Source organism: Coregonus clupeaformis, chromosome 1 (assembly GCF_020615455.1).
Source record: "Coregonus clupeaformis isolate EN_2021a chromosome 1, ASM2061545v1, whole genome shotgun sequence".
NCBI classification, from domain to species: Eukaryota; Metazoa; Chordata; class Actinopteri; order Salmoniformes; family Salmonidae; genus Coregonus; species Coregonus clupeaformis.
The window spans coordinates 84,355,621-84,381,588 of NC_059192.1; the positions used below are offsets into that span (position 1 = coordinate 84,355,621).

General features: G+C 43.1%; 1 protein-coding gene across 3 annotated transcripts; it reads right to left on the bottom strand.

The window, feature by feature from the left end:
• Positions 1 to 585: 585 nt before the first annotated feature.
• eme1 (essential meiotic structure-specific endonuclease 1) lies at positions 586 to 25,968 on the bottom strand. 3 transcript variants are annotated; one of them, XM_041888791.2, is made up of 9 exons: positions 25,655 to 25,968; positions 15,305 to 16,068; positions 14,936 to 15,063; positions 8,405 to 8,494; positions 5,799 to 5,914; positions 5,283 to 5,427; positions 1,634 to 1,749; positions 1,290 to 1,479; positions 586 to 1,182 (listed from the first exon to the last, which is right to left on the bottom strand). In XM_041888791.2, exons 2-9 carry the CDS (start codon positions 16,035 to 16,037, stop codon positions 1,006 to 1,008), a joined length of 1,695 nt encoding a protein of 564 aa, XP_041744725.1. In that variant the 5' UTR covers positions 16,038 to 16,068; positions 25,655 to 25,968; the 3' UTR covers positions 586 to 1,005. The 3 variants fall into 3 exon arrangements, with proteins under 3 accessions (XP_041744725.1, XP_041744709.1, XP_041744716.1); XM_041888775.2 differs by having other exon boundaries at positions 5,799 to 5,920; positions 25,655 to 25,967; XM_041888782.2 differs by lacking the exon at positions 25,655 to 25,968 and adding an exon at positions 16,274 to 16,638 and having other exon boundaries at positions 5,799 to 5,920.

Here is a 25,968-nt window from a genome sequence, read left to right on the forward strand (position 1 = left end):
TATGTTCGTATTATTATCTTTTATTATTTCTTATAGTTGTTGCATTGTCGAGAAGGAACCTGCAAGTAAGCATTTCATTGGACAGTATATACCATGTGTATCCTGTACATACGTAAAACCTGAAACTAGAGTAGCCTCTTGTGTCCTGGAGGAACACCTGACCTGAGTATTCAGAGAAGTCACAATCTTCTGTGGCAACTGCAAGATGAGATATATTCGACACTACTTATCACACACTCAACCACATAAATACTCACATAACTTTCCACACTGGAGTCACTAATAAACTATGTACTGTTAATGAATATGAATATTATACAAAACAAGTGAAACATTTGATTTACGTTTATGGATATAACATTGTTGTCATTAGGAAATAAACCACATAAAAATAAAACTCTGGTTTGTGGTGAGGTGCTCTTGTCTAAACTTGTGAATGTACCTAATCCAAAGATAGGGCAAAGTTTAAAAACAGAGCAGCAGAGACTACTCAGTAGTCTAATTTCATGTACAGGTTTCCCTAACCCACCTGTGTGCAATGTAATGTAGATGGTGTCTATTAATGACTATCTATTTTGGTCAAAATCCCATGATTGATTTAGATGCTTTAATAAAATAAAATGTATTTTACAAACAAAGGTGGATGTCATAAAACGAGACACTATCCAATTCAACATTGAAATCCAAATGTCACTGTGCTCCATAGTTCACTGTGTTCCATTGTTCACTGAGTGTATCACAGCGCATTTCAAACCTGTTCCTGAGGACCCACATGGTGGGTTCCAGCCCCGCACTAACATGTCTGATTCAATGGATCAGCCAATCACAAAGTCCTTGATTAGTTGAATGAAGTGTGTTAGTGCTGAGCTGGAGCAAAAGCCTGCATATCCTATAGAGGTCCCCAGAGGCAGGACTGAAGACCAGTGATGAAGAACACAGATTTAGAACATCAGTCCAACTCCACTCTTCCACTACTGAGGTCAGATGTATGACATCATAAAAGTGTCAAAGTGTGGAGTCCAGGGTCTGCTGGGGGTCTGAAGATGTCATCGCCAGGCAGAGACGCTTGGAGAGCTCAGGACCAACCCGGCGAGTTGTGGAAGTCACACCCTCCCCTCGGCGAATCAGGAGGTCCGATAGCAGTGAGAGTTTCTCACGCTCTGACTTGCACCGACTGTACGCCTGCCAATGACATCACAACGCCGAGAGCAGTTGTGAGATTCAGTGTGGGGAAAGCACATGCTGTATGTGTGTGTGTGTTTGTGGGTGTACTGTGTGTGTGGTTTTACCTGGTTGAGTAGCTGTGGAGAGGGGTAGGCAGCGAGGACAGCAGAGGCCATATCTGGGCTGACTCTGTTCAGCTGCTGGATCTGTCTCTTCCAGACCTGCAGCAGTCCTTTCCCAGCCCTGTCCACTTTCTGGCCCCCAGCCCACTCACTCTCCAGGTAGAACGAGAAGCCTGTCTTCTCCCTCTCTCGTCTGTAGACAGACCGACACAGACAAACACACAATATATGAGATGTTACTCCCTTACAACTCTGCACAGCTGTATATTGAAATGACTCATGGATTGAGCGGTTGTATATTGAAATTACACAAGTTGACCATCTATCTGTCACAGCAGCTCACTCACTTGAATGGGGCATCGGCTACCGCTTTGGTTGCCATGGCGACATGGTCAGAGAACTCCTTCCAGGTGGACAGGAAATGCACCTGGACCCCTGTGTGTAGCTGCAGGTGCACCACGGCCTGATGGTATGGATGTTGGAGGACCAAGAGAGACTGATGTTACAGAGGTACTTTGGAAAACTGTCACACATTTACTCCACACAAGTGGACATGGGTGTGCAGGGGTATCATGCACCACAAAAATCTGAGGGGGCCCAAAGTACGTGAAGAAGGCTGGGGATGGTCCGTAGGAGTGCTAGGCCTCGCGACCGTAAGTTTGAGAATTTTGCATTTTTCAAACATCTGAAACAGCTTTTTCCTGCAATCTAGAGCCATAATAATTTTGCTTAATTCTACTGTATGTAAACAAATACATCTATTTTTCTGCATATTTACATTTACATTTTAGTCATTTAGCAGACGCTCTTATCCAGAGCGACTTACAGTTAGTGAGTGCATACATTTTTCATATCTAAGCATACCTCTTGAGCCGTCTGTATCCTTCTGACTGGTGGTTCTTTATTTAAAGAAACTAAATATGCTTCTCTGCATCTCTACTAAAATCTGGGTAAAAGACTGAAAGGAATGGGAGTCTTATTCAGTACATGAAGTTATTGCACGCCAGTTAAAATAACCACATTAAAAAAAATACTACAGTTCTGTATAGAAAACTATAGTGCTTACTATAGAATTCTGTAATAAACTGTAGTATACTGTAGAATACTATACTACACACTGTAGTATACCTTGATCATGTGTAGTACTTACTATAGAATGTTGTAGTATACTGTAGAATACTATAGTAAATACTACGGTATACTACATACCACAAAAACACTATAGTTTATCAGTGGCGAACCCTGACTATTGGACTTAGGCCTTCATTTGCGATTTTTTTTCTTCAATACTTCATATCCAAAATCATGGAAATAACAGATACAGAGCATCACTTAATGCGCCCAACATTATATTGTGTAGTCAGACCATTCTAGTGCAGACTCTAGCACAGGAGAATAAATGCTTTTTGATGCCTGAGCTGTGCTTCGGGCTGCAGCTCACAGAGACAGAACATGGACATAACAGCAGCAGTGCATGTAAATCACGGGGGAATCAAGCCAGGAGAAAGAAAAGCCATATTACAACTTATGTTGTGATAATTGCGTTGTTTAGGATACTCTATAACCCGTTAGAACACTGAGTGTACAAAACATTAGGAACAACTTCCTAATACTGAGTTGCACCCCTTTTGCCCTCAGAACAGCCTTAATTCGCCAGGGCATGGACTCTACAAGGTGTCGAAAGCGTTCCACAGGGATGCTGGCCCATGTTGACGCCAATGCTTCCCACAGTTGTGTCAAGTTGGCTGGATGTCCTTTGGGTGGTGGACCATTCTTGATACACACGGGACATTTTTGAGTGTGAAAAACCCAGCAGCGATGTAATTCTTCACACTCAAACCAGTGCGCCTGGCACCTACTCCCATACCCCGTTCAAAGGCACTTAAATCTTTGGTCTTGCCTATTCATCCTCTGAATGGCACACACACACAATCCATGTCTCAATTGTCTTTAACCTGTCTCCTCCCCCTCATCTACACCAGGGATGGGCAACTGGCGGCCCTTTTGAAAGCCCTCGGATCAATCCTCCCCCCTCCCTAAACGCAACATGTAGAGTGTTGGTCCCATGTTTCATGAGCTGAAATAAAAGATCCAAGAAATTTCTCATATGCATAAAAAGCTTATTTCTCTCAAAATTTGGCCACAAATTTGTTTACATCCCTGTTAGTTAGCATTTCTCATTTGCCAAGATAATACATCCACCTGACAGGTGTGGCATATCAAGAAGCTGATTAAACAGCATGATAATTACACAGATGTCTCAAGTTTTGAGTGAGCGTGCAATTGGCATGCCGACTGCAGGAATGTCCACCTTCTCTCAGCACATATCCAAGCTGCAAGCTAAAGTTAAATCTACATCTGGTTTCCTCTATCGTAATCGCTCCTCTTTTACCCCAACTAACCCTGATTCAGATGACCATTCTACCCATTCAACCTCAGGAGGCTGAAGAAATTTGTCTTGGCCCCTAAGACCCTCAAAGTTTTACAGATGCACAATTGAGAGCATCCTGTCGGGCTGTATCACCGCCTAGTACGGCAACTGCACCGCCCGCAACCGCAGGGCTCTCCAGAGGGTGGTGTGGTATGCCCAACGCATCACCGGGGGCACACTGCCTGCCCTCCAGGACACCTACAGCACCCGATGTTACAGGAAGGCCAAAAAGATCATCAAGGACATCAACCACCCGAGCCACGGCCTGTTCACCCCGCTATCATCCAGAAGGCGAGGTCAGTACAGGTGCATCAAAGCTGGGACTGAGAGACTGAAAAACAGCTTCTATCTCAAGGCCATCAGACTGTTAAATAGCCATCACTAGCCGGCTACCACCCGGTTACTCAACCCTACACCTTAGAGGCTACTGCCCTATATACATAGACATGGAATCACTGGCCACTTTAATAATGTTTACATACTGCTTTACCCATCTCCATATGTATATACTGTATTCTATTCTACTGTATTTTAGTCATTCTTTTTTATGATTTTTCAAATCAAATCAAATCAAATTTTATTGGTCACATGCGCCGAATACAACAGGTGCAGACATTACAGTGAAATGCTTACTTACAGCCCTTAACCAACAGTGCATTTATTTTAAACAAAAAAAGTAAGAATAAAACAACAACAAAAAAAGTGTTGAGAAAAAAAGAGCAGAAGTAAAATAAAGTGACAGTAGGGAGGCTTTATATACAGGGGGGTACCGTTGCAGAGTCAATGTGCGGGGGCACCGGCTAGTTGAGGTAGTTGAGGTAATATGTACATGTGGGTAGAGTTAAAGTGACTATGCATAAATACTTAACAGAGTAGCAGCAGCGTAAAAAGGATGGGGTGGGGGGGCAGTGCAAATAGTCCGGGTAGCCATGATTAGCTGTTCAGGAGTCTTATGGCTTGGGGGTAGAAGCTGTTGAGAAGTCTTTTGGACCTAGACTTGGCACTCCGGTACCGCTTGCCGTGCGGTAGCAGAGAGAACAGTCTATGACTAGGGTGGCTGGAGTCTTTGACAATTTTGAGGGCCTTCCTCTGACACCGCCTGGTATAGAGGTCCTGGATGGCAGGAAGCTTTGCCCCAGTGATGTACTGGGCCGTACGCACTACCCTCTGTAGTGCCTTGCGGTCGGAGGCCAAGCAGTTGCCATACTGCTTGGCCTCCCGTGGGAATAGAACCCACAACCCTGGCGTTGCAAACGCCATGCTCTACCAACTGAGCTACATCCCTGCCGGCTACGACAGAGCCTGGATTCGAACCAGGATCTCTAGTGGCACAGCCAGACCACTGTGCCACTCGGGAGGTTTCTTAATTGACTTGCCTAGTTAAATAAAGGTTAAATAAAAATAAGTAAGTAACCTTGTCCGAGTCCCATAGTTGAGTTAGTTTCAAAGACTAAAAACTTGCTCATATAGTATTTGCAAAGACAATTCCACCCACTATATTATCAAATGACTGTAAATTATCTTGTGAAGATGTTATCTACCAGCTGCTAATGACAACAACCCACCTCCTCCACCTCAACTCGAGACACCTTGGGCAGTGCATCACCTCCATCTTTCTTCCTCCTCTTTTTCACCGCCCCCTTTCCTGCTGCTTGCTCCTCCCCCAGGACCGCATCCCGGAACTTCTTCTGGCTCTGGGACTTCTGGGATCTGTAGGCAAAACCATATGTTTGTGTTTTTTTGGCAAAATTGAGTACTTTTGTGGGACACAGCATGACGAAGTTTGATGTTTTTACAAGAAACACTTTTCCTTCCTCCAAGTCACACTTACTTGAAATGATAACACTTTATAATAACGTCTAGCAATAAACCATTTCATTATGAATGCTTATTTTTTTAAATAAATGATTTAAAAAATGCTTTATAAACTATTATAAATACCCCCCTAAGGGAACGGTTGCATAATACCTAGTCCCTACATAGTGCACTACTTTTGACCAGACCCATAGATAGTGCACTTTATAGGGTATATGATGCCATTTGGGACGCAAACCACATCTCTCTCTCTCCAGCCCCCTCACCTGAAGTATTTCTCCAGGTCTATGACCACCAGACTGGGGGTCCTGCCAGGGTTGCTAGCCTGCAGACCCAGGGTCCAGGAGGTCAAAGAGGGGCTACAGTCTGCACCTCCACCCCTCTGCTCCTGGGTAACATACGCCATGCGAGGAGAGAGGGAGGTCAGAATCTGGTCACAGTTTATTGCCTAATATTTGCAAATGTGTCCTGGATTGATGCAATTATTATCAGCACAAGTGTTGAGACGGCAAAGGTTGTTTTGTGTATTTTTTTGTACGGATGTTTAGCATGAAATAATGTACATCATCATTGTGTGACTATGCCTTCTTGGTTGTTCTTATTGTTGCTCGACAACAAGGTATACTTAAGCAAGAAGGCCAGAGGGGGTGTGGTTTATGGCCAATATACCACAGCTAAGGACTGTTCTTAAGCACGACGCAACACGGAGTGCCTGGATACAGCCCTTAGCCGTGGTATATTTCCAATATTCCACAAACCCCCGAGGTGCCTTATTGCTATTATAAACAGTTTACCAACATAATTAGAGCAGTAAAAATAAATGTTTTGTCATACCCGTGGTCTACGGGTCTGATATCACAGCTTTCAGCCAATCAGCATTCAGGGCTAAAACCACCCAGTTTATAAATCAGCAATATGCTACAACAAAACATGCTAATATGCTCTTCCGGGTCATTGTTAATGGTGAGCCGATGTTAGCATTTTAGCATGTTTTGTTGTAGCCTCTGTAAGCTTCTTACTCATCATTATTCATGATACATTCATGTTTTTTCTTAATCATGGCATTATCAGGATTAATTTAGAACTGTTCAGAAACATTTTCTATTCTTACTTGAATAGAAAATGGCATAAGACATTATTCACCATTCAATTCTGGTTGGGCAAAACATAACCCACAACACGAAAAAACTGCAAATGCATCCAAGGAGTTTGTAGAATTACAAGCTTGATGTAGTCATTGCATGCAAGGAATATGGGACAAAATAGTACACTTTTGACTACTTTCATACACTTTATTGAGCTTATTAATCTAGAGGTTCACATACTTTTCCCCACAAAGAAAGTGAATGTTGGATCAATTTGCTCAATAAAGAAATTAAAAAGTACAATTGTTTTTGTACTATTTGTTTGAATCAGGTTCACTTTATCTATACTCAACAAAAAAAATAATACAACATGTAAAGTGTTTCATGAGCTGAAATAAAAGATCCAATACATTTTCCGTATGCACAAAAAGTGTATTTCTCTCATATTTTGGGCCCACATTTGTTTACATCACTGTTAGCGAGCATTTATCCTTAGCCAAGATAAACCATCCCCTGACAGGTGTGGCATATCAAGAAGCTGATTAAACAGCATGATCATTACACAGGTGTACCTTGTGCTGGGGACAATAAAAGGCCACTCTAAAATGTCTCAAGTTGAGGGAGCATCCAATGTCATATTGACTGCAGGAATGTTCACCAGAGCTGTTGCCAGATAATTTAATGTTAATTTCTCTACCATAAGCCGCCTCTCCAACATAGTTTTGGAGAATTTGGCAGTATATCCAACAGGCCTCACAACTGCAGACCACGTGTAGTCCCGTGTAGCTCAGTTGGTAGAGCATGGCGTTTGCAACGCCAGGGTTGTGGGTTTGATTCCCACGGGGGGCCAGTATGAACATGTATGCACTCACTAAAACTGTAAGTCGCTCTGGATAAGAGCGTCTGCTAAATCACTCAAATGTAAATGTAAAATGTGTAACCACGCCAGCCCAGGACCATTTTTACCCATCTACCAATAGGTTCCCCTCTTTGCGAGGCATTGGAAAACCTCCCTGGTCTTTGTGGATGAATCTGTGTTTCAAATTCACTGCTTGATTGAGGGACCTTACAGATAATTGTATGTGTGGGTTACAGAGATGAGGTAGTCATACAATAATCACATTAAACACTATTATTGCACACAGAGTGACTTATGTGACTTGTTAAGCACATTTTTATTTCTGAACTTATTTAGGCTTGCCATAACAAATGGGTTGAATACTTATTGACTCAAGACATTTCAGCTTTTCATTTTTATTTAATTTGTAAACATTTAGAAAAACATAATTCCACTTTGACATTATGGGGTACATGAGACATGGATTGTGGGTGAATGGGCAAGACAAAATATTTAAGTGCCTTTGAACAGGGTATGGTAGTAGGTTCCAGTGTGCCAAGAACTGCAACGCTGGTGGGTTTTTCACGCTAACAGTTTCCTGTCTGTATCAAGAATGGTCCACCACCCAAATGACATCCAGCCAACTTTACAACTGTGGGAAGCATTGAGTCAACATGGGCCATCATCCCTGTGGAACGCTTGACAACTTGACAAAAAAGTCCATGCCCCGACGAATTGAGGCTGTTCTGAGGGCAAAGGTGGGTGCAACTCAATATTACGAAAGTGTTCCTAATGTTTTGTACCCGCAGTGTATATGTGTATGTATAGACCTATGACCATGAACTGCTGTGCGAACACCCCTCCCCAACTAGCACATTCCAGCTAGTCAGCAGAAACAGGAAGTGGGATGATACCATAGCAACGCCCGACCCAGAGAGGTGTCACTCACCTGAGTGTAGCTATGGATCAGGTTGATGAAGTCATCAACAGGTACTTGCATCACTGTGTGGGCCTCTGGGATACACAACACCTCACCTGTCTGAGAAGCAACAGAGATTAAGGGTTTGTTTGACATTGATCAACTACATAGCAGTCAGCGACTGCCAAGTGACCGTTCTACAAATCACCTGGCATAATAAATAAACTATTCATTATAAATTGTACATCAGTCAGTCAGTAACAATTTACCCATAATGCATCACGGATTCAACATGACCACAAAAAGCTATGGGTTGCATGTACGGATGTGAACGTTTAAATGAGATTGGGATCCTTAACGTTAAGAAAAATCCCTAACCCCAAAACTATGTTTTTTGTTTCCCCCCCCCACATAATTAAAATCACAGTGCAGTTATCACAAAACATTATTTTCCTTGTTATAGCCTAACTAGAGGATAGGCTATAAAGGCCTGGGGAAAGTTGTGTAATTTAAATGAAACCAGAGAGGAAGAAGCGAACTTTAGGCTACTTTGGTGAATTTGCGAGCCATTCAAGACAAACATTGCGAGTTTCAGATTACCAGGACATATGCGCACCACGGTTCTTTCTGCCTGCCCCCTCCTTTCTCTCTCTCCCTCACTCTGGCTCGCCTGGGGCGTATTCATTATTCTGTTGCAAATGTTTCAGAATAGAAGCAAACGGAACGAAACAGGGAGGGACTTACCTGAATTTGTTTAATAGAAACTCTAGTTTTAGTTGCAAACTGTTTGGACTAATGATTACAGCCCGCTCTTTCGCTTCCCTAATGATGCGAGTGTGTGTTAAGGTTTCGGTCTGTTGCGTGTAGAATATCCTAGCCTATTTTTTTAATATATATTTTTAAAGATTTTAGGGGATAGATCAGCTTTAATATTGCAGATAGATTGTAACTTCCATCAATGTAATTGTCTGCAACACTTCCAATCCCCATATGTTTTTTTCGCATACATATATATACATATATATATATATATATATATATATATATATATATATATATATATATATATATATATATATATATCATACACACACACACTGCTCAAAAAAATAAAGGGAACACTTAAACAACACAATGTAACTCCAAGTCAATCACACTTCTGTGAAATCAAACTGTCCACTTAGGAAACAACACTGATTGACAATAAATGTCACATGCTGTTGTGCAAATGGAATAGACAACAGGTGGAAATTATAGGCAATTAGCAAGACACCCCCAATAAAGGACTGGTTTTGCAGGTGGTGACCACAGACCACTTCTCAGTTCCTATGCTTCCTGGCTGATGTTTTGGTCACTTTTGAATGCTGGCGGTGCTTTCACTCTAGTGGTAGCATGAGACGGAGTCTACAACCCACACAAGTGGCTCAGGTAGTGCAGCTCATCCAGGATGGCACATCAATGCGAGCTGTGGCAAGAAGGTTTGCTGTGTCTGTCAGCGTAGTGTCCAGAGCATGGAGGCGCTACCAGGAGACAGGCCAGTACATCAGGAGACGTGGAGGAGGCCGTAGGAGGGCAACAACCCAGCAGCAGGACTGCTACCTCCGCCTTTGTGCAAGGAGGAGCAGGAGGAGCACTGCCAGAGCCCTGCAAAATGACCTCCAGCAGGCCACAAATGTGCATGTGTCTGCTCAAACGGTCAGAAACAGACTCCATGAGGGTGGTATGAGAGCCCGACGTCCACAGGTGGGGGTTGTGCTTACAGCCCAACACCGTGCAGGACGTTTGGCATTTGCCAGAGAACACCAAGATTGGCAAATTCGCCACTGGCGCCCTGTGCTCTTCACAGATGAAAGCAGGTTCACACTGAGCACGTGACAGACGTGACAGAGTCTGTAGACGCCGTGGAAAACATTCTGCTGCCTGCAACATCCTCCAGCATGACCGGTTTGGTGGTGGGTCAGTCATGGTGTGGGGTGGCATTTCTTTGGGGAGCCGCACAGCCCTCCATGTGCTCGCCAGAGGTAGCCTGACTGCCATTAGGTACCGAGATGAGATCCTCAGACCCCTTGTGAGACCATATGCTGGTGCGGTTGGCCCTGGGTTCCTCCTAATGCAAGACAATGCTAGACCTCATGTGGCTAGAGTGTGTCAGCAGTTCCTGCAAGAGGAAGGCATTGATGCTATGGACTGGCCCGCCCGTTCCCCAGACCTGAATCCAATTGAGCACATCTGGGACATCATGTCTCACTCCATCCTCCAACGCCACGTTGCACCACAGACTGTCAAGGAGTTGGCGGATGCTTTAGTCCAGGTCTGGGAGGAGATCCCTCAGGAGACCATCCGCCACCTCATCAGGAGCATGCCCAGGCATTGTAGGGAGGTCATACAGGCACGTGGAGGCCACACACACTACTGAGCCTCATTTTGACTTGTTTTAAGGACATTACATCAAAGTTGGATCAGCCTGTAGTGTGGTTTTCCACTATAATTTTGAGGGTGACTCCAAATCCAGACCTCCATGGGTTGATAAATTTGATTTCCATTGATTATTTTTGTGTGATTTTGTTGTCAGCACATTCAACTATGTAAAGAAAAAAGTATTTAATAAGATTATTTCATTCATTCAGATCTAGGATGTGTTATTTTAGTGTTCCCTTAATTTTTTTGAGCAGTGTATATTCAAATAGGTATATGTACAGTGAGGGAAAAAAGTATTTGATCCCCTGCTGATTTTGTATGTTTTCCCACTGACAAAGACATGATCAGTCTATAATTTTTAATGGTAGGTTTATTTGAACAGTGAGAGACAGAATAACAACAACAAAATCCAGAAAAACGCATGTCAAAAATGTTATAAATTGATTTGCATTTTAATGAGGGAAATAAGTATTTGACCCCTCTGCAAAACATGACTTAGTACTTGGTGGCAAAACCCTTGTTGGCAATCACAGAGGTCAGACGTTTCTTTTAGTTGGCCACCAGGTTTGCACACATCTCAGGAGGGATTTGTTCCACTCCTCTTTGCAGATCTTCTCCAAGTCATTAAGGTTTCGAGGCTGACGTTTGGCAACTCGAACCTTCAGCTCCCTCCAAAAATGTTCTATGGGATTAAGGTCTGGAGACTGGCTAGGCCACTCCAGGACCTTAATGTGCTTCTTCTTGAGCCACTCCTTTGCTGCCTTGGCCATGTGTTTTGGGTTATTGTCATGCTGGAATACCCATCCACGACCCATTTTCAATGCCCTGGCTGAGGGAAGGAGGTTCTCACCCAAGATTTGACGGTACATGGCCCCGTCCATCATCCCTTTGATGCGGTGAAGTTGTCCTGTCCCCTTAGCAGAAAAACACCCCCAAAGCATAATGTTTCCACTTCCATGTTTGACGGTGGGGATGGTGTTCTTGGGGTCATAGGCAGCATTCCTCCTCCTCCAAACACAGCAAGTTGAGTTGATGCCAAAGAGCTCGATTTTGGTCTCATCTGACCACAACACTTTCACCCAGTTCTCCTCTGAATCATTCAGATGTTCATTGGCAAACTTCAGACGGCCCTGTATATGTGCTTTCTTGAGCAAGGGGACCTTGCGGGCGCTGCAGGATTTCAGTCCTTCATGGCGTAGTGTGTTACCAATTGTTTTCTTGGTGACTATGGTCCCAGCTGCCTTGAGATCATTGACAAGATCCTCCCGTGTAGTTCTGGGCTGATTCCTCACCGTTCTCATGATCATTACAACTCCACGAGGTGAGATCTTGTATGGAGCCCCAGGCCGAGGGAGATTAACAGTGCTTTTGTGTTTCTTCCATTTGCGAATAATCGCACCAACTGTTGTCACCTTCTCACCAAGCTGCTTGGCGATGGACTTGTAGCCCATTCCAGCCTTGTGTAGGTCTACAATCTTGTCCCTGACATCCTTGGAGAGCTCTTTGGTCTTGGCCATGGTGGAGAGTTTGGAATCTGATTGATTGATTGCTTCTATGGACAGGTGTCTTTTATACAGGTAACAAGGTGAGATTAGGAGCACTCCCTTTAAGAGTGTGCTCCTAATCTCAGCTCGTTACCTGTATAAAAAGACACCTGGGAGCCAGAAATCTTTCTGATTGAGAGGGGGTATAATACTTATTTATAATATATAATATAATATGCCATTTAGCAGACGCTTTTATCCAAAGCGACTTACAGTCATGCGTGCATACATTTTGTTTTTGTGTATGGGTGGTCCCGGGGATCGAACCCACTACCTTGGCGTTACAAGCGCCGTGCTCTACCAGCTGAGCTACAGAGGACCACATACACACATATACATATCCTTTTTAAAAATATATTTCCCTTTATTACTTTCCAACCCACTACCCCTTCCCTAATTGGAGTAAACTAGTGAACAACAATGCTTAGGCCTCTACTTCCAGCTTATACATAACTATATACATTTTATGGACACAGTCAATTTGACAATAATTCTATTTTATTTGTTTTTACTCCTCAACTTCCTCTACCTCTCCGATCATTTTCATGATGTCCATCCGGTTTGCTTCTATATGCCATATCTTTCTAACTGTGGTCTTTCACAAAAGCTCTCAACCTATAACCTATATACTTATTATGGACACAGTATGCTTTACATTAGTTATCTTCTTGTTGTTAGTTGTTATTAGTCCCATCCTTCAACTCCATTCAACACCACCCATCTATCTCTTAACACCATCCATATTGGATTTCTATTTGCCATATATTTTTCAACTGTACTGTGATGTTTTACAAAAGTTCTGAACCTTTCTATTCTCATTGTTTCTACAGATTGTAAATTGAAAATATTTTTTTTTGCTAAAGTATTATTATATTATTGATCGATTGACTATGACTTTTCAGATCACCCAGTAGTGCTATCTGCAGGGTTAGCTCCAGGTAAATATTGCAATCCTTTAGCCATTCCTGGACCTGTGTCCAAAAACAAGCTACAAATGGACAGTACCAAAACAAATGATCTAATGATTCTGTCTCTTCGCAGCAAAATCTGCAGAGCTGGGAAGATTGTATCCCCCATATAAATAACATTCTATTGGTAGCAAGAATTGTATATAACAATTTAAATAGAAAATTGAAAGTTTTGAATCCGGCGTCTTTTGCGTATCAGTTCATAAACACTATGCCATGGAATCGGTTCGTCAAAAATCTCTTCCCAACTATTTTGCAATCTATATGGGACGGCTGTCATCCTTTGGTCCTTAAATGAAACTGGTATACTTTTTTATTTATCAAATTTTTTTCACAAATTTGGTCAAAACATAATGTTTTTTTATCAATTAGTATATTTGAGTTTAACCACAATATTTGTTGCATTATTTGTTCTGTCGTTTCTGGAGGATTAAATTGAAATTGCAACCAACTATCTATGGCTTATTTTACAAATAGTGATATTCGGGAGATTATCTCCTTTTCAAATAACTGAAAGTGAGAGGTTGTAATCTGAATACAGGGAAAAAGGCCATTCTTGAACATTGGGTGAGACAATCTTACTAATTTGCTAGAGAACCAGTTTGGATTTAAGTATAACTTTTTAATGACTGAAGCTTTTAGCTTTAATATTTAATAATATCTGTCCTCCGAATTCATATTCATTATATAAATAGACCCATTTAATTTTGTCTGGCTTGCCGTTCCAAATCAAATGGAATATTTTTTTCTCATATAATTTAAAAACTGTTCGCTAGGCGTAGGCAAGACAATAAGCAAATGGGTAAACTGGGATAATACTAAAGAGTTAATCAGGTAGCCTATTCAGTGACGATAGACCCTGCTTTACTGAAGTTGCGAGACATTGTAAACCACGAAATTGCAAGATACAGCATTTTGATAAATAGGCCTAGTGCACAAACTGCCTATAGTGTGCCCCTCCCCTCTCTCTCCATCCGTCCCTCGCTAGCTTGCTATGAAAGATGCGAGTGTTTGTGTTCTCAGAAGTAAAGAAAATAATCAGTCTCCTCCGTTCCAAAAATGCTGAATCTTAGGAGTCGATTTGTAGTGGAATCGAATCTTGACACCCAGAAATGGGAGTCGACACCGGGAGTCGACATGCAAGGAGTCGAGGAATCAATTATTTTGGAGTCGACTCTCCACCACTACGTCATTGTCGTTAACAGTTGGAAAAATGGCAGAGAAAGGCAACAGACAGCAGCTAAGTCCTGTATGGCAATACTTTGAGTGTTAAATGAGAAGGAAATGCAAACTTTGCGAGGTGGAATTGAGGTACAGTAATGATAGTACATGTACAATGCTTATCCATCTGAAAGGGACGCACCATGAGACCCAAACAGTTTCTGGCAGCAGCACAGCTGCATTGTGAATTCACATGTCATTTTATGAAATGTTATCGTTTTAATGGAAAACAGATTTTTAAAATGGCAGTTTAAACAAAGAAACATTTTTGATTTGTCACATCCCTAGTTGCGTTGCATGAATAGGATGAAGATGAAAACACACTTTAGTGCTTGGTTAATACAGTATGGATAAGCATGGCATGGGGAGAAGCGATAGAGATGTGTGTGTGTGAGTGATGGTCCAGTCACCTGAGTGCTAGGTGTTCTCCTGACCCAGTTGACGCTGCGAGGGAGGGGCTGTTTCTCTATGGCACAGCTGCAGCCCAGGGCCTGGAGCGACGTCAGCAGAGTGCCCCCACCTTCCAACTGCAACAGACCTACACACACACACACACACAAATACACATAATTGCGCATACGTAGGCACACATACACACACACACATAAGCACACGCACGCATATATGGTGGAAACTGGGAACTACAAAATCCTCTGTGTAGCCCTTGCTTACACCTATTCAATGCTTTTAAATCCATGAGGCCAAGACCGTGAGCAAGTGCACACTCCGGGGAGAAAGGTAGGGAATTGAAACACAGCCACTGCCTCTCTTCAACCCACCTGGATCCACAGATACCACTATGTGTTTGATACACTCCTCTGGTCGCAGTGCTTTCACAGCCTCCGCCAGGGCCTTCTTCTCCGCCTTCTGCCTCTCCTGCTGCAGCATCCGCGCCTCCTTGTCCCCCTGCTGCCTCTCCCTGGCCTCCCTCCTCCTCAGCGCCTCCTCCCTGGACCCCTGGTTCTCCTCAGCATTCCTCTTGGAGGGCTTCCTCTTGGCAGGGGAGGTAGTGTTCCCAGCCCAGGAGGAGGGCTTTGGCGGGGGCCACAGCTGAGGGAGAGCTGCCTCCTCTGGGTCATCCCAGTCTGGTCCCCCACCTTTCTCCATCCTACGATGACCGTTTAGGGTCTTGTATGAGGTGAATAGAGGTTCGGACTCTGAGTGACCATTCGGTGCCAACCGGCCTAAACCACCAGGAGGGTCAGGTGAGGAGTGATGGTTGTCCTGTCCATTACTGAGAGTGGACGATGCAGGCTCCACACCCTCCTGTCTCTGTTTGAGTCTCAGCGCCAGGGGGATATAGGGAACCTCCGCTTCCTCATCATCACTACTGATCATCATAACATCAGCCACCCCTATGGGGATGTCTGTATGAGAGCTGTCCGGGACCACCAGGTCTGGTTGATCTGTGTGGCTCTGGAAGGCTTGGCTCAGGCTACGGTCGGGCTGGAGGAAGTCATACACAGGGAGATCCTCGTCCAGGTCACTGGTGGAGTCACTGTAGCTGCCCATGGTGGGTCCAGTCTCAGACAGTCGAGACTGACTGTGGATGGACAAAGCAGGTTAAAATCAGAACCATGGTGTTATGTTGGCGGCGCCATTGCATTCTGTATGGTTGCCACTATTAATTATGTTCCATCCAGAATGATAACATACATATTTAATGTACAATCTATTGCATTCTATTTGAGTAGGCTTAAGTAGGCTAAAGATTATCTATATTGGCCTCCCTCTCTGGCCATACTAGCCTAGAGAGACCGCTAGTGGGTGCTGTTCTTCTGACGTTGTAGTTCCGCTCTTGGTCATCTTCAACCTAGGTTCCGCTTAGTGTACGGCAGGAAGAACAGTGCCCAATGGATAGAGGAGGTGAACCAAGAAGAGTAGTAATATGTTCAGATTCTGCATCGGTTTTGTGTAGTTTAAAATCAGGGAAGTCAGAATGTGAGGATTTATGGATAGATGTAATGACGATGTTGTTAGGGTTACAAATAAATGGGATAGAGGTTCAGTTTCGTTGGATCCCTGCTCATACAGGAGTCAATGGAAATTACAGTGGGGGAAAAAAGTATTTAGTCAGCCACCAATTGTGCAAGTTCTCCCACTTAAAAAGATGAGAGAGGCCTGTAATTTTCATCATAGGTACACGTCAACTATGACAGACAAATTGAGAAAAAAAATCCAGAAAATCACATTGTAGGATTTTTAATGAATTTATTTGCAAATTATGGTGGAAAATAAGTATTTGGTCACCTACAAACAAGCAAGATTTCTGGCTCTCACAGACCTGTAACTTCTTCTTTAAGAGGCTCCTCTGTCCTCCACTCGTTACCTGTATTAATGGCACCTGTTTGAACTTGTTATCAGTATAAAAGACACCTGTCCACAACCTCAAACAGTCACACTCCAAACTCCACTATGGCCAAGACCAAAGAGCTGTCAAAGGACACCAGAAACAAAATATTGTAGACCTGCACCAGGCTGGGAAGACTGAATCTGCAATAGGTAAGCAGCTTGGTTTGAAGAAATCAACTGTGGGAGCAATTATTAGGAAATGGAAGACATACAAGACCACTGATAATCTCCCTCGATCTGGGGCTCCACGCAAGATCTCACCCTGTGTGGTCAAAATTATCACAAGAACGGTGAGCAAAAATCCCAGAACCACACGGGGGGACCTAGTGAATGACCTGCAGAGAGCTGGGACCAAAGTAACAAAGCCTACCATCAGTAACACACTACGCCGCCAGGGACTCAAATCCTGCAGTGGCAGACGTGTCCCCCTGCTTAAGCCAGTACATGTCCAGGCCCGTCTGAAGTTTGCTAGAGTGCATTTGGATGATCCAGAAGAGGATTGGGAGAATGTCATATGGTCAGATGAAACCAAAATATAACTTTTTGGTAAAAACTCAACTCGTCGTGTTTGGAGGACAAAGAATGCTGAGTTGCATCCAAAGAACACCATACCTACTGTGAAGCATGGGGGTGGAAACATCATGCTTTGGGGCTGTTTTTCTGCAAAGGGACCAGGACGACTGATCCGTGTAAAGGAAAGAATGAATGGGGCCATGTATCGTGAGATTTTGAGTGAAAACCTCCTTCCATCAGCAAGGGCATTGAAGATGAAACGTGGCTGGGTCTTTCAGCATGACAATGATCCCAAACAAACCGCCCGGGCAACGAAGGAGTGGCTTCGTAAGAAGCATTTCAAGGTCCTGGAGTGGCCTAGCCAGTCTCCAGATCTCAACCCCATAGAAAATCTTTGGAGGGAGTTGAAAGTCCATGTTGCCCAGCGACAGCCCCAAAACATCACTGCTCTAGAGGAGATCTGCATGGAGGAATGGGCCAAAATACCAGCAACAGTGTGTGAAAACCTTGTGAAGACTTACAGAAAACGTTTGACCTGTGTCATTGCCAACAAAGGGTATATAACAAAGTATTGAGAAACTTTTGTTATTGACCAAATACTTATTTTCCACCATAATTTGCAAATAAATTCATTAAAAATCCTACAATGTGATTTTCTGGATTTTTTTTTCTCATTTTGTCTGTCATAGTTGACGTGTACCTATGATGAAAATTACAGGCCTCTCTCATCTTTTTAAGTGGGAGAACTTGCACAATTGGTGGCTGACTAAATACTTTTTTCCCCCACTGTATATAGTAGATATAATAGCAAAGAAAGCAGTGAAAAATTATTTTGTGGATATACAGGTGCAATTAGGGAGAGGAGAGGTTAAAACATTAATCTGAAAGTTTAGGTTAGATTGCTGGCAGAGGAAAATATAGTAAAAGGAAATCTGTACGAGAAATTGGGTCTTGTAATGGGAACAGAAGAGAAGAAGTAATGTTGTCCCCCCAAAAAATGGCGAGTTAAAAACAACCCAATTTGGATAAATATTGGACAGAACACACGTTGGGTTATTTTGACCCAGCCAGTTGGGTCACTTAGTTTGCTTGTTGGGTTATTGATGCTGGGCTATTGAGCTATGACCCACCGGGTTAGATCAGAAGACTGGAGGAGTGGCTTAATAGGGGCATGGCTTTCAGATCATTCTTGTTGGCCACCCGAGAGAGTCAATGTCATTCCGGTTCATCTGTTCTGTTGTATTGTCATCTGTATGTTAAGGTTGTTTTTTTAAAGCATTTTTAAAGCATTTTCTATAGAGTGTAGGATTAGGGCATACGGGATTGAATTATTTGAAATTAGTAGGGAAGCATGTTACTGGAATGTGTGATGGGTGTATGGTGGAAGAAACTGATGAACATGTTGTATTATATTGTCAATTGTATGGGAGAGTTTGACAGGGTCAGAGGCTGGACGGGGATGGGGTTTGGGTGGGGGGGATGGGATGGGAGTAGTGAGGTTTGTAGAGGATATAAATGAATAGGAAGGCAGTGACTGGCCTCACACTCCAGTGGCTTCAAAGCCTCTCACTGGCCAAAACATAGCATCAGCAATCCAGGGTTTATATCAGGGTTCCCCAAATGGTGGCCCGCAGGCGGTTTTATTTGGCCCCCCCCAAGTTTTCTGAGCAATAATACTTTTTTTAAAACACCAGGAAATCAGCTCCAGGTGATTTTAATTTTGGAAATCTGTTCCCAAGTATTCCCATGCATAATAGAGAGACACGTTATCGTATGCAAATGTAAGCAAGATTTGAAAATGACTATGTTTTAGTGAAATATTATATATGTTTGGGCTTGCGGGTCAATTTGCAAGTCTACAAATGATTTAGGTCAATTTGCAGTCTACAAATGATTTATAATTATGTCCCGGCCCCCAGACCATCTGCTCAAGAAAAAATCATCCCGCGGCTGAATCTAGTTGATAAACCCTGACCTACATGTTTCAAGCAGACCATTATAGTCCCTCTGCCTAAGAACGCCAAGGTAACCGGTCTAAATGACTATTGCCCCGTAGCACTCACATCTGTAGCCATGAAATGCTTTGAAATGCTGGTCATGGCTCACATCAACACCATCATCCCAGACACCCTTGACCCACTCCAATTCGCAAACCGCCCCAACAGATGACACAATCTCTATTGCACTCCAGACTGTCCTTTCCCACTTGGACAAAAGGAAGACCTACGTGAGAATGCTCTTCATTAACTATAGCTCAGAGTTCAACACTATAGTGCCCTCCAAGCTCATCAGTAAACTAAGGACCCTGGGACTGAACACCTCCCTCTGCAACTGGATCCTGGACTTCCTGACGGGACACCCCCCAGGTGGTGAGGGTAGACAACAACACATCCACCACACTGACCCTCAACACAGGGGCCCCTCAGGGGTGCGTGCTTAGTCCCCTCTTGTCCTCCCTGTTCACCCACAACTACACGACTCCAACACCATCATGAAGTTTGCCGACGACACGACGGTGGTTGGCCTGATCACCGACGATGATGAGACAGCCTATAGGGAGGAAGTCTGAGACCTGGCAATGTGGTACCAGGACAACAACCTCTCCCTCAGCGTCAGCAGGACAAAGGAGCTGATCGTGGACTATAGGAAACGGAGGGCCAAACATGCCCCCATTCACGTCGACAGGGCTGTAGTGGAGCGGGTCAAGAGCTACAAGTTCGTCGGTGTCCACATCACGAAGGATCTATCATGGTCCAAACTAGGGCTGGGCGGTATACCATATTTTACAATATACCAGTATTGATGCACGGACTGGTTTGGGTTTTTACTTTACCTTCCATAACAGAATTTGAATGTTTGGTTTGTTAAATGTGATACCCCGTCTGTAGTGTCCATTTTTATAGTTTACTCCGCTACTTTAGTCATCTCTCTCCGCTCTCTCTGTCTCCATGCCACTTTTCACACAGACCTAGCCCCATCCCCTGTCACTCAAGGAGCACATTTGTTGTTGCTTGACCACGAGACACCTGCGTTCAGTCTGCATGGTCAATGCATGACAACGATGCTGTTTTCACTTTGCTTCTTAATATAAATCCACTAGTGTTCTATACTTACACTATTAGTTTGTGTTTCTTACATCTGCAAAAGGCTAGTTTATCTTTCTTAGCATGTTGGGCCTAAATCGTGTTAGCCGCTAATGCTAATTGCTAGTTAGCTGGCTAGCTAGCTAGCTAATAAATATACTGAGTCAGGGCAAATGTAACTAGCTTTAAAGCCTGATAATACCAGTGATGGTTTAGACCTAAATCAGCATGTTGTTTGTGCAACAGTATCTTCTAACTCAAAGAGGAATATGCGAAGCATGAATATGTTAGCTACATGTAGTAGCTAAGAGAAAACATTCAATGTAGCCAAAGATTATAGGGTCACCTAGGAAACACTTATCAACACTTTGGTTCCTACCCGGTCACAATAACTTCTCCCTGCCGTTTTCATTCATTGTCATGTCAAACAAAGTGCCCACTATTATATTCTACATTTAGAATTAGAATAATCATTCTATTTCCATGATTCCAACAGTTCACCTGTCAAATCGCAATTGCAACATTTGGTTAAAAATAAGGCCTAGATTGTTTGCCCATATTGTGCAGCCCTACGTGGCAGTGTGGAAATGATCTCAAATCAGTGCAGGAAATGCAGAAATTTATGAAAATGCTTAAAATTACTTTTTGGTTGAAGTTGAATTGAACAGTATAAAACAATCAGAATGGAGAAAGACCCATTGAAATCACTTAGAATGTATGTGTTGCCAGCCTAGGGTCACGCACTACTCATAAAGAAAATGTAGAACTTTTATTATTTAAAAAAACAAACATGAAATACTATCAAATACCATCATCCCATCAACATTTTTAAAAATACAGTGATATGATATTTTGGCCATATCGCACAGCCCTAGTCCAAACACACCAACACAGTCATGAAAAGGGCACGACAATGCCTCTTCCCCCTCAGGAGGCTGAAAAGATTTGGCATGGGCCCTCAGATCCTCAAAAAGATCTAAAGCTGCACCATTGAGAGCATCTTGACTGGCTCCATCACCGCTTGGTATGGCAACTGCTTGGCATCCGACCCAAAGGCACTACAGAGGGTAGAGCAGGGATGGGCAACTCCAGTCCTCGGGGGCCTGATTCGTGTCACACTTTTGTCCCAGCCCCAGCTAACACATCTGACTCCAATAATCAACTAATCATGATCTTCAGTTTAGAATACTAGGTGGTGTCAGAGGAAGGCCCCACCCTTGCCTTTTGGCTGATCCATTTGTGGTTTCAGGATGGGTGAAAAAAGCGTTGGGTATAGTGGAATCGGTGAGGGTAACCATAAGTGGTCTAGAGATAATTGTTTGTGTTTCTGTTGGTCAGAGGGAGAAGGCGCTCAGAGTTAAACAAATGGGGGTAAGAATTGTGAATTGTTTCGCTCTCAAGAAAAGGGCACCATTGAAAGGAGTGATTACTGGGGTAGCAGTAAAGGTTGACCAACTGAAGGTGAAGATTCCCGGTGTTTGTGATGCTTGTCGTTTGGTGCGACGCAAACAGGGTGGCGAGAGTGGGGAAACAGAAGATTCATTGTCTGTTCTTTTGAGTTTTGAAGTTGAGCCTTTGCCTGACAAAGTGAAGTTAGGATATATAAGTTATCCTGTACGAGCTGATGTGCCGAATACATTGATGTTACAGGTGTCAAACTTATGGGCATGTGGCAGCAGTGTGTAGGAAGGAGGTTCCAAGGTGTGAGAAGTGTGCAGAAGGGCATGAGACAAAGGAATCTGTAGCATTGGGGAAAGTAGTGGTATGTGCTAATTGTAGGGGTGCCCATGGGGCTGGGGATCAGAAATGTCCCGTGCGAGAGAGGCAGGTTGAGGTTTCCAGGGTAAGAGTAGTGAAGAAGTTGTCATATGCTGAGGCAGTGAAGAAAGTAGAGGAAGATGGGTCAAGGGGGAGGAGTGGTGAGAGTAGTAGATACAGTTGAAGTCGGAAGTTTACATACACCTTAGCCAAATACATTTAAACTCAGTTTTTCACAATTCCTGACATTTAATCCTAGTAAAAATTCCCATTCTTAGGAAAGTTAGGATCACCACTTTATTTTAAGAATGTGAAATGTCAGAATAATAGTAGAGAGAAGTCTCCTGAGTGGCGCAGTGGTCTAAGACACTGCATCGCAGTGCTAACTGTGCCACTAGAGATCCTGGTTCGAATCCAGGCTCTGTCGCAGCCGGCCGCGACCGGGAGACTCATGGGCAGCGCACAATTGGCCCAGGGTAGGGGAGGGAATGGCCGGCAGGGATGTAGCTCAGTTGATAGAGCATGGCGTTTGCACCGCCAGGGTTGTGGGTTCGTTTCCCACGGGGGGCCAGTATAAAAAATATATATATATGTATTCACTAACTGTAAGTCGCTCTGGATAAGAGCGTTTGCTAAATGATGTAATTAATTTAAGCTTTTATTTATTTCATCATATTCCCATTGGGTCAGAAGTTTACATACACTGTTAGTATTTGGTAGCATTGCCTTTAAATTGTTTAACTTGGGTCAAATGTTTTGGGTAGCCTTCCACAAACTTCCCACAATAAGTTGGGTGCATTTGGCCCATTCCTCCTGACAGAGCTGGTGTAACTGAGTCAGGTTTGTAGGCCTCCTTGCTCGCACACGCTTTTTCAGTTCTGCCCACAAATGTTCTATAGGATTGAGGTCAGGGCTTTGTGATGGCCACTCCAATACCTTGACTTTGTTGTCTTTAAGCCATTTTGACAACTTTGGAAGCATGATTGGGGTCATTGTCCATTTGGAAGACCCATTTGCGACCAAGCTTTAACTTCCTGACTGATGTCTTGAGATGTTGCTTCAATATATCCACATAATTTTCCTTCCTCATGATGCCATCTATTTTGTGAAATGCACCAGTCCCTACTGCAGCAAAGCACCCCCACAGCATGATGCTACCACCCCCGTGCTTCAAGGTTGGGATGGTGTTCTTCGGCTTGCAAGCGACACCCTTTTTCCTCCAAACATAACGATGGTCATTATGGCCAAACAGTTCTATTTTTGTTTCATCAGACCAGAGGACATTTCTCCAAAAAGTACGATCTTTGTCCCCATGTGCAGTTGCAAACTGTAGTCTGGCTTTTTTATGGCGGTTTTGGAGCAGTGGCTTCTTCCTTGCTGAGCGGTCTTTCAGGTTATGTCGATATAGGACTCGTTTTGCTGTGGATATAGATACTTTTGTACCTGTTTCCTCCAGCATCTTCACAAGGTCCTTTGCTGTTGTTCTGGGATTGATTTGCACTTTTCGCACCAAAGTACGTTCATCTCTAGGAGACAGAACGCGTCTCCTTCCTGAGCAGTATGATGGCTGCGTGGTCCCACAGTGTTTATACTTGCGTACTATTGTTTGTACAGATGAATGTGATACCTTCAGGCGTTTGGAAATTGCTCCCAAGGATGAACCAGACTTGTGGAGGTCTACAATTTTTTTTCTGAGGTATTGGCTGATTTCTTTTGATTTTCCCATGATGTCAAGCAAGGAGGCCCTGAGTTTGAAGGTAGGCCTTGAAATACATCCACAGGTACACCTCCAATTGACTCTAATGATGTCAATTAGCCTATCAGAAGCTTCTAAAGCCATGACATCATTTTCTGGAATTTTCCAAGCTGTTTAAAGGCACAGTCAACTTAGTGTATGTAAACTTCTGACCCACTGGAATTGTGATACAGTGAATTATAATTGAAATAATCTGTCTGTAAACAATTGTTGGAAAAATTACTTGTGTCATGCGCAAAGTAGATGTCCTAACCAACTTGCCAAAACTATAGTTTGTTAACAAGAAATGTGTGGGTGGTTGAAAAACAAGTTTTAATGTCTCCAACCTAAGTGTATGTAAACTTCTGACTTCAACTGTATGTACCAGTACAGAGGGATAGGCCAACAAGTTATATATGTTTCAGTAAGATTGGACTTTTAGCATTTATAGCAATGGTTATTAATTGTACTGCAGGGATGGAACGTAAGTCGAATAAAATTGAGGTTTTGGTGGCAGCTGCAGAGAGGTATTTGGGTGTGCGAGACTTTACATCAGAAGAGTTACAGGGAGTTTTAAGTGGTGATGTCCCATCATTTCAGGTTGAGGACATGAGGTAGGAATTAATATATTTAAATAGTGAAGTAGGGTGGTGTTAATTATTAATAATATTTTTGAATTTGTGAGTGTAGTGTTAGATGGTAGGGTATTTCTTTATTTTATTTTATTTTTCAAGCAAAATATAAGGGAGTTGTACTCCAGTCTAGTAGGTGGCGGTAATGCAACAAATTGGATGCCAACCGCGGTTAAACCTCATTGAAGAAGAGGAAGGCCCCAACAATTGGCAAAGACTCCAGCCATAGACTGTTCTCGCTACTACGGCACGGCAAGCAGTACCTACGCACCAAGTCTGGAACCAACAGGACCCTGACCAGCTTCTACCCCCAATCCATAAGACTGCTAAATAGTTAGTTAACCAAATAGTTACACGGACTATCTGCATTGACCCCTTTTTGCACTAACTTTGACTCATCACATACGCTGCTGCTACTGTTACTATCTGGTTTATAGACATAATTGGTCGGAGAACGTCTCTGTTGCCGCGTATACCGTATCAATCTTGCTGCCAGCAGGTCAAACGAAAGATTGAACGAGTCACTGAGAAAAACAAATCATGACTCGTCAGTAAAAAGAGTCGTTCAAAAAGAACGAATCGTTTGCGTACTGCCCAATGTGCCTGCTAGCTACTACTTGCTAGCTTCATTGACATTCATTGTTTCAACAGAGTTGGAACTTAGCTAGCAAGTGATTTTGGGCACTGATAAACAAACAGCGTGTAGCTTGAGGTTTATTTACGATAGTTTGCAAAAGATGAAGTTATTTTGCAAATCAGTCCTGAGCCACCGGCCAGACTTTCCCGACTCGGTAGACTATGCAGTGCACTTACTACTTTTACTTGAGAAATACTGCACAGTAAAGCTACAGTTAACGTGTAAACAATTATAGTAACAGTAACATTCGAGGCCTATAGTCTGGGGCTGGGCTAATGTCATACTATTACATTTAGCTAGCTACTGTAGCTAATAAATGTTGTCGAGGCTAGTTAGCTAACTAACGTTTAGCTACCAATACAACGTTAATATCGAACGTCGTTATCTTTCAAATTAATTGAAAATAACTATCTACTCACGTTCTTGTAGAAGGTGTTCAATATTTTATTTTCACGACAACAAAAATAATTTCGCAAACTTTCTAGCTATTGCTCTTGCTAGCCATTGCAATTTTGGATTTCCATAACCGTTTTAGGTTAGACAAAAGGGTCGTCACTAGTTACCGCAGCCACAATTATGGTTAAACCCCGCCTATTTCTACAATTTCTCTTTTTAACAATTTATTTTAAACCTAACCTAAACCACACTGGCAACCTTATGCCAAAACCTAATCTTTAATTAAGACCAAAAAGTTCATTTTAGTGTAAGAGTTTTTCCGATCTAGCCAATTTTG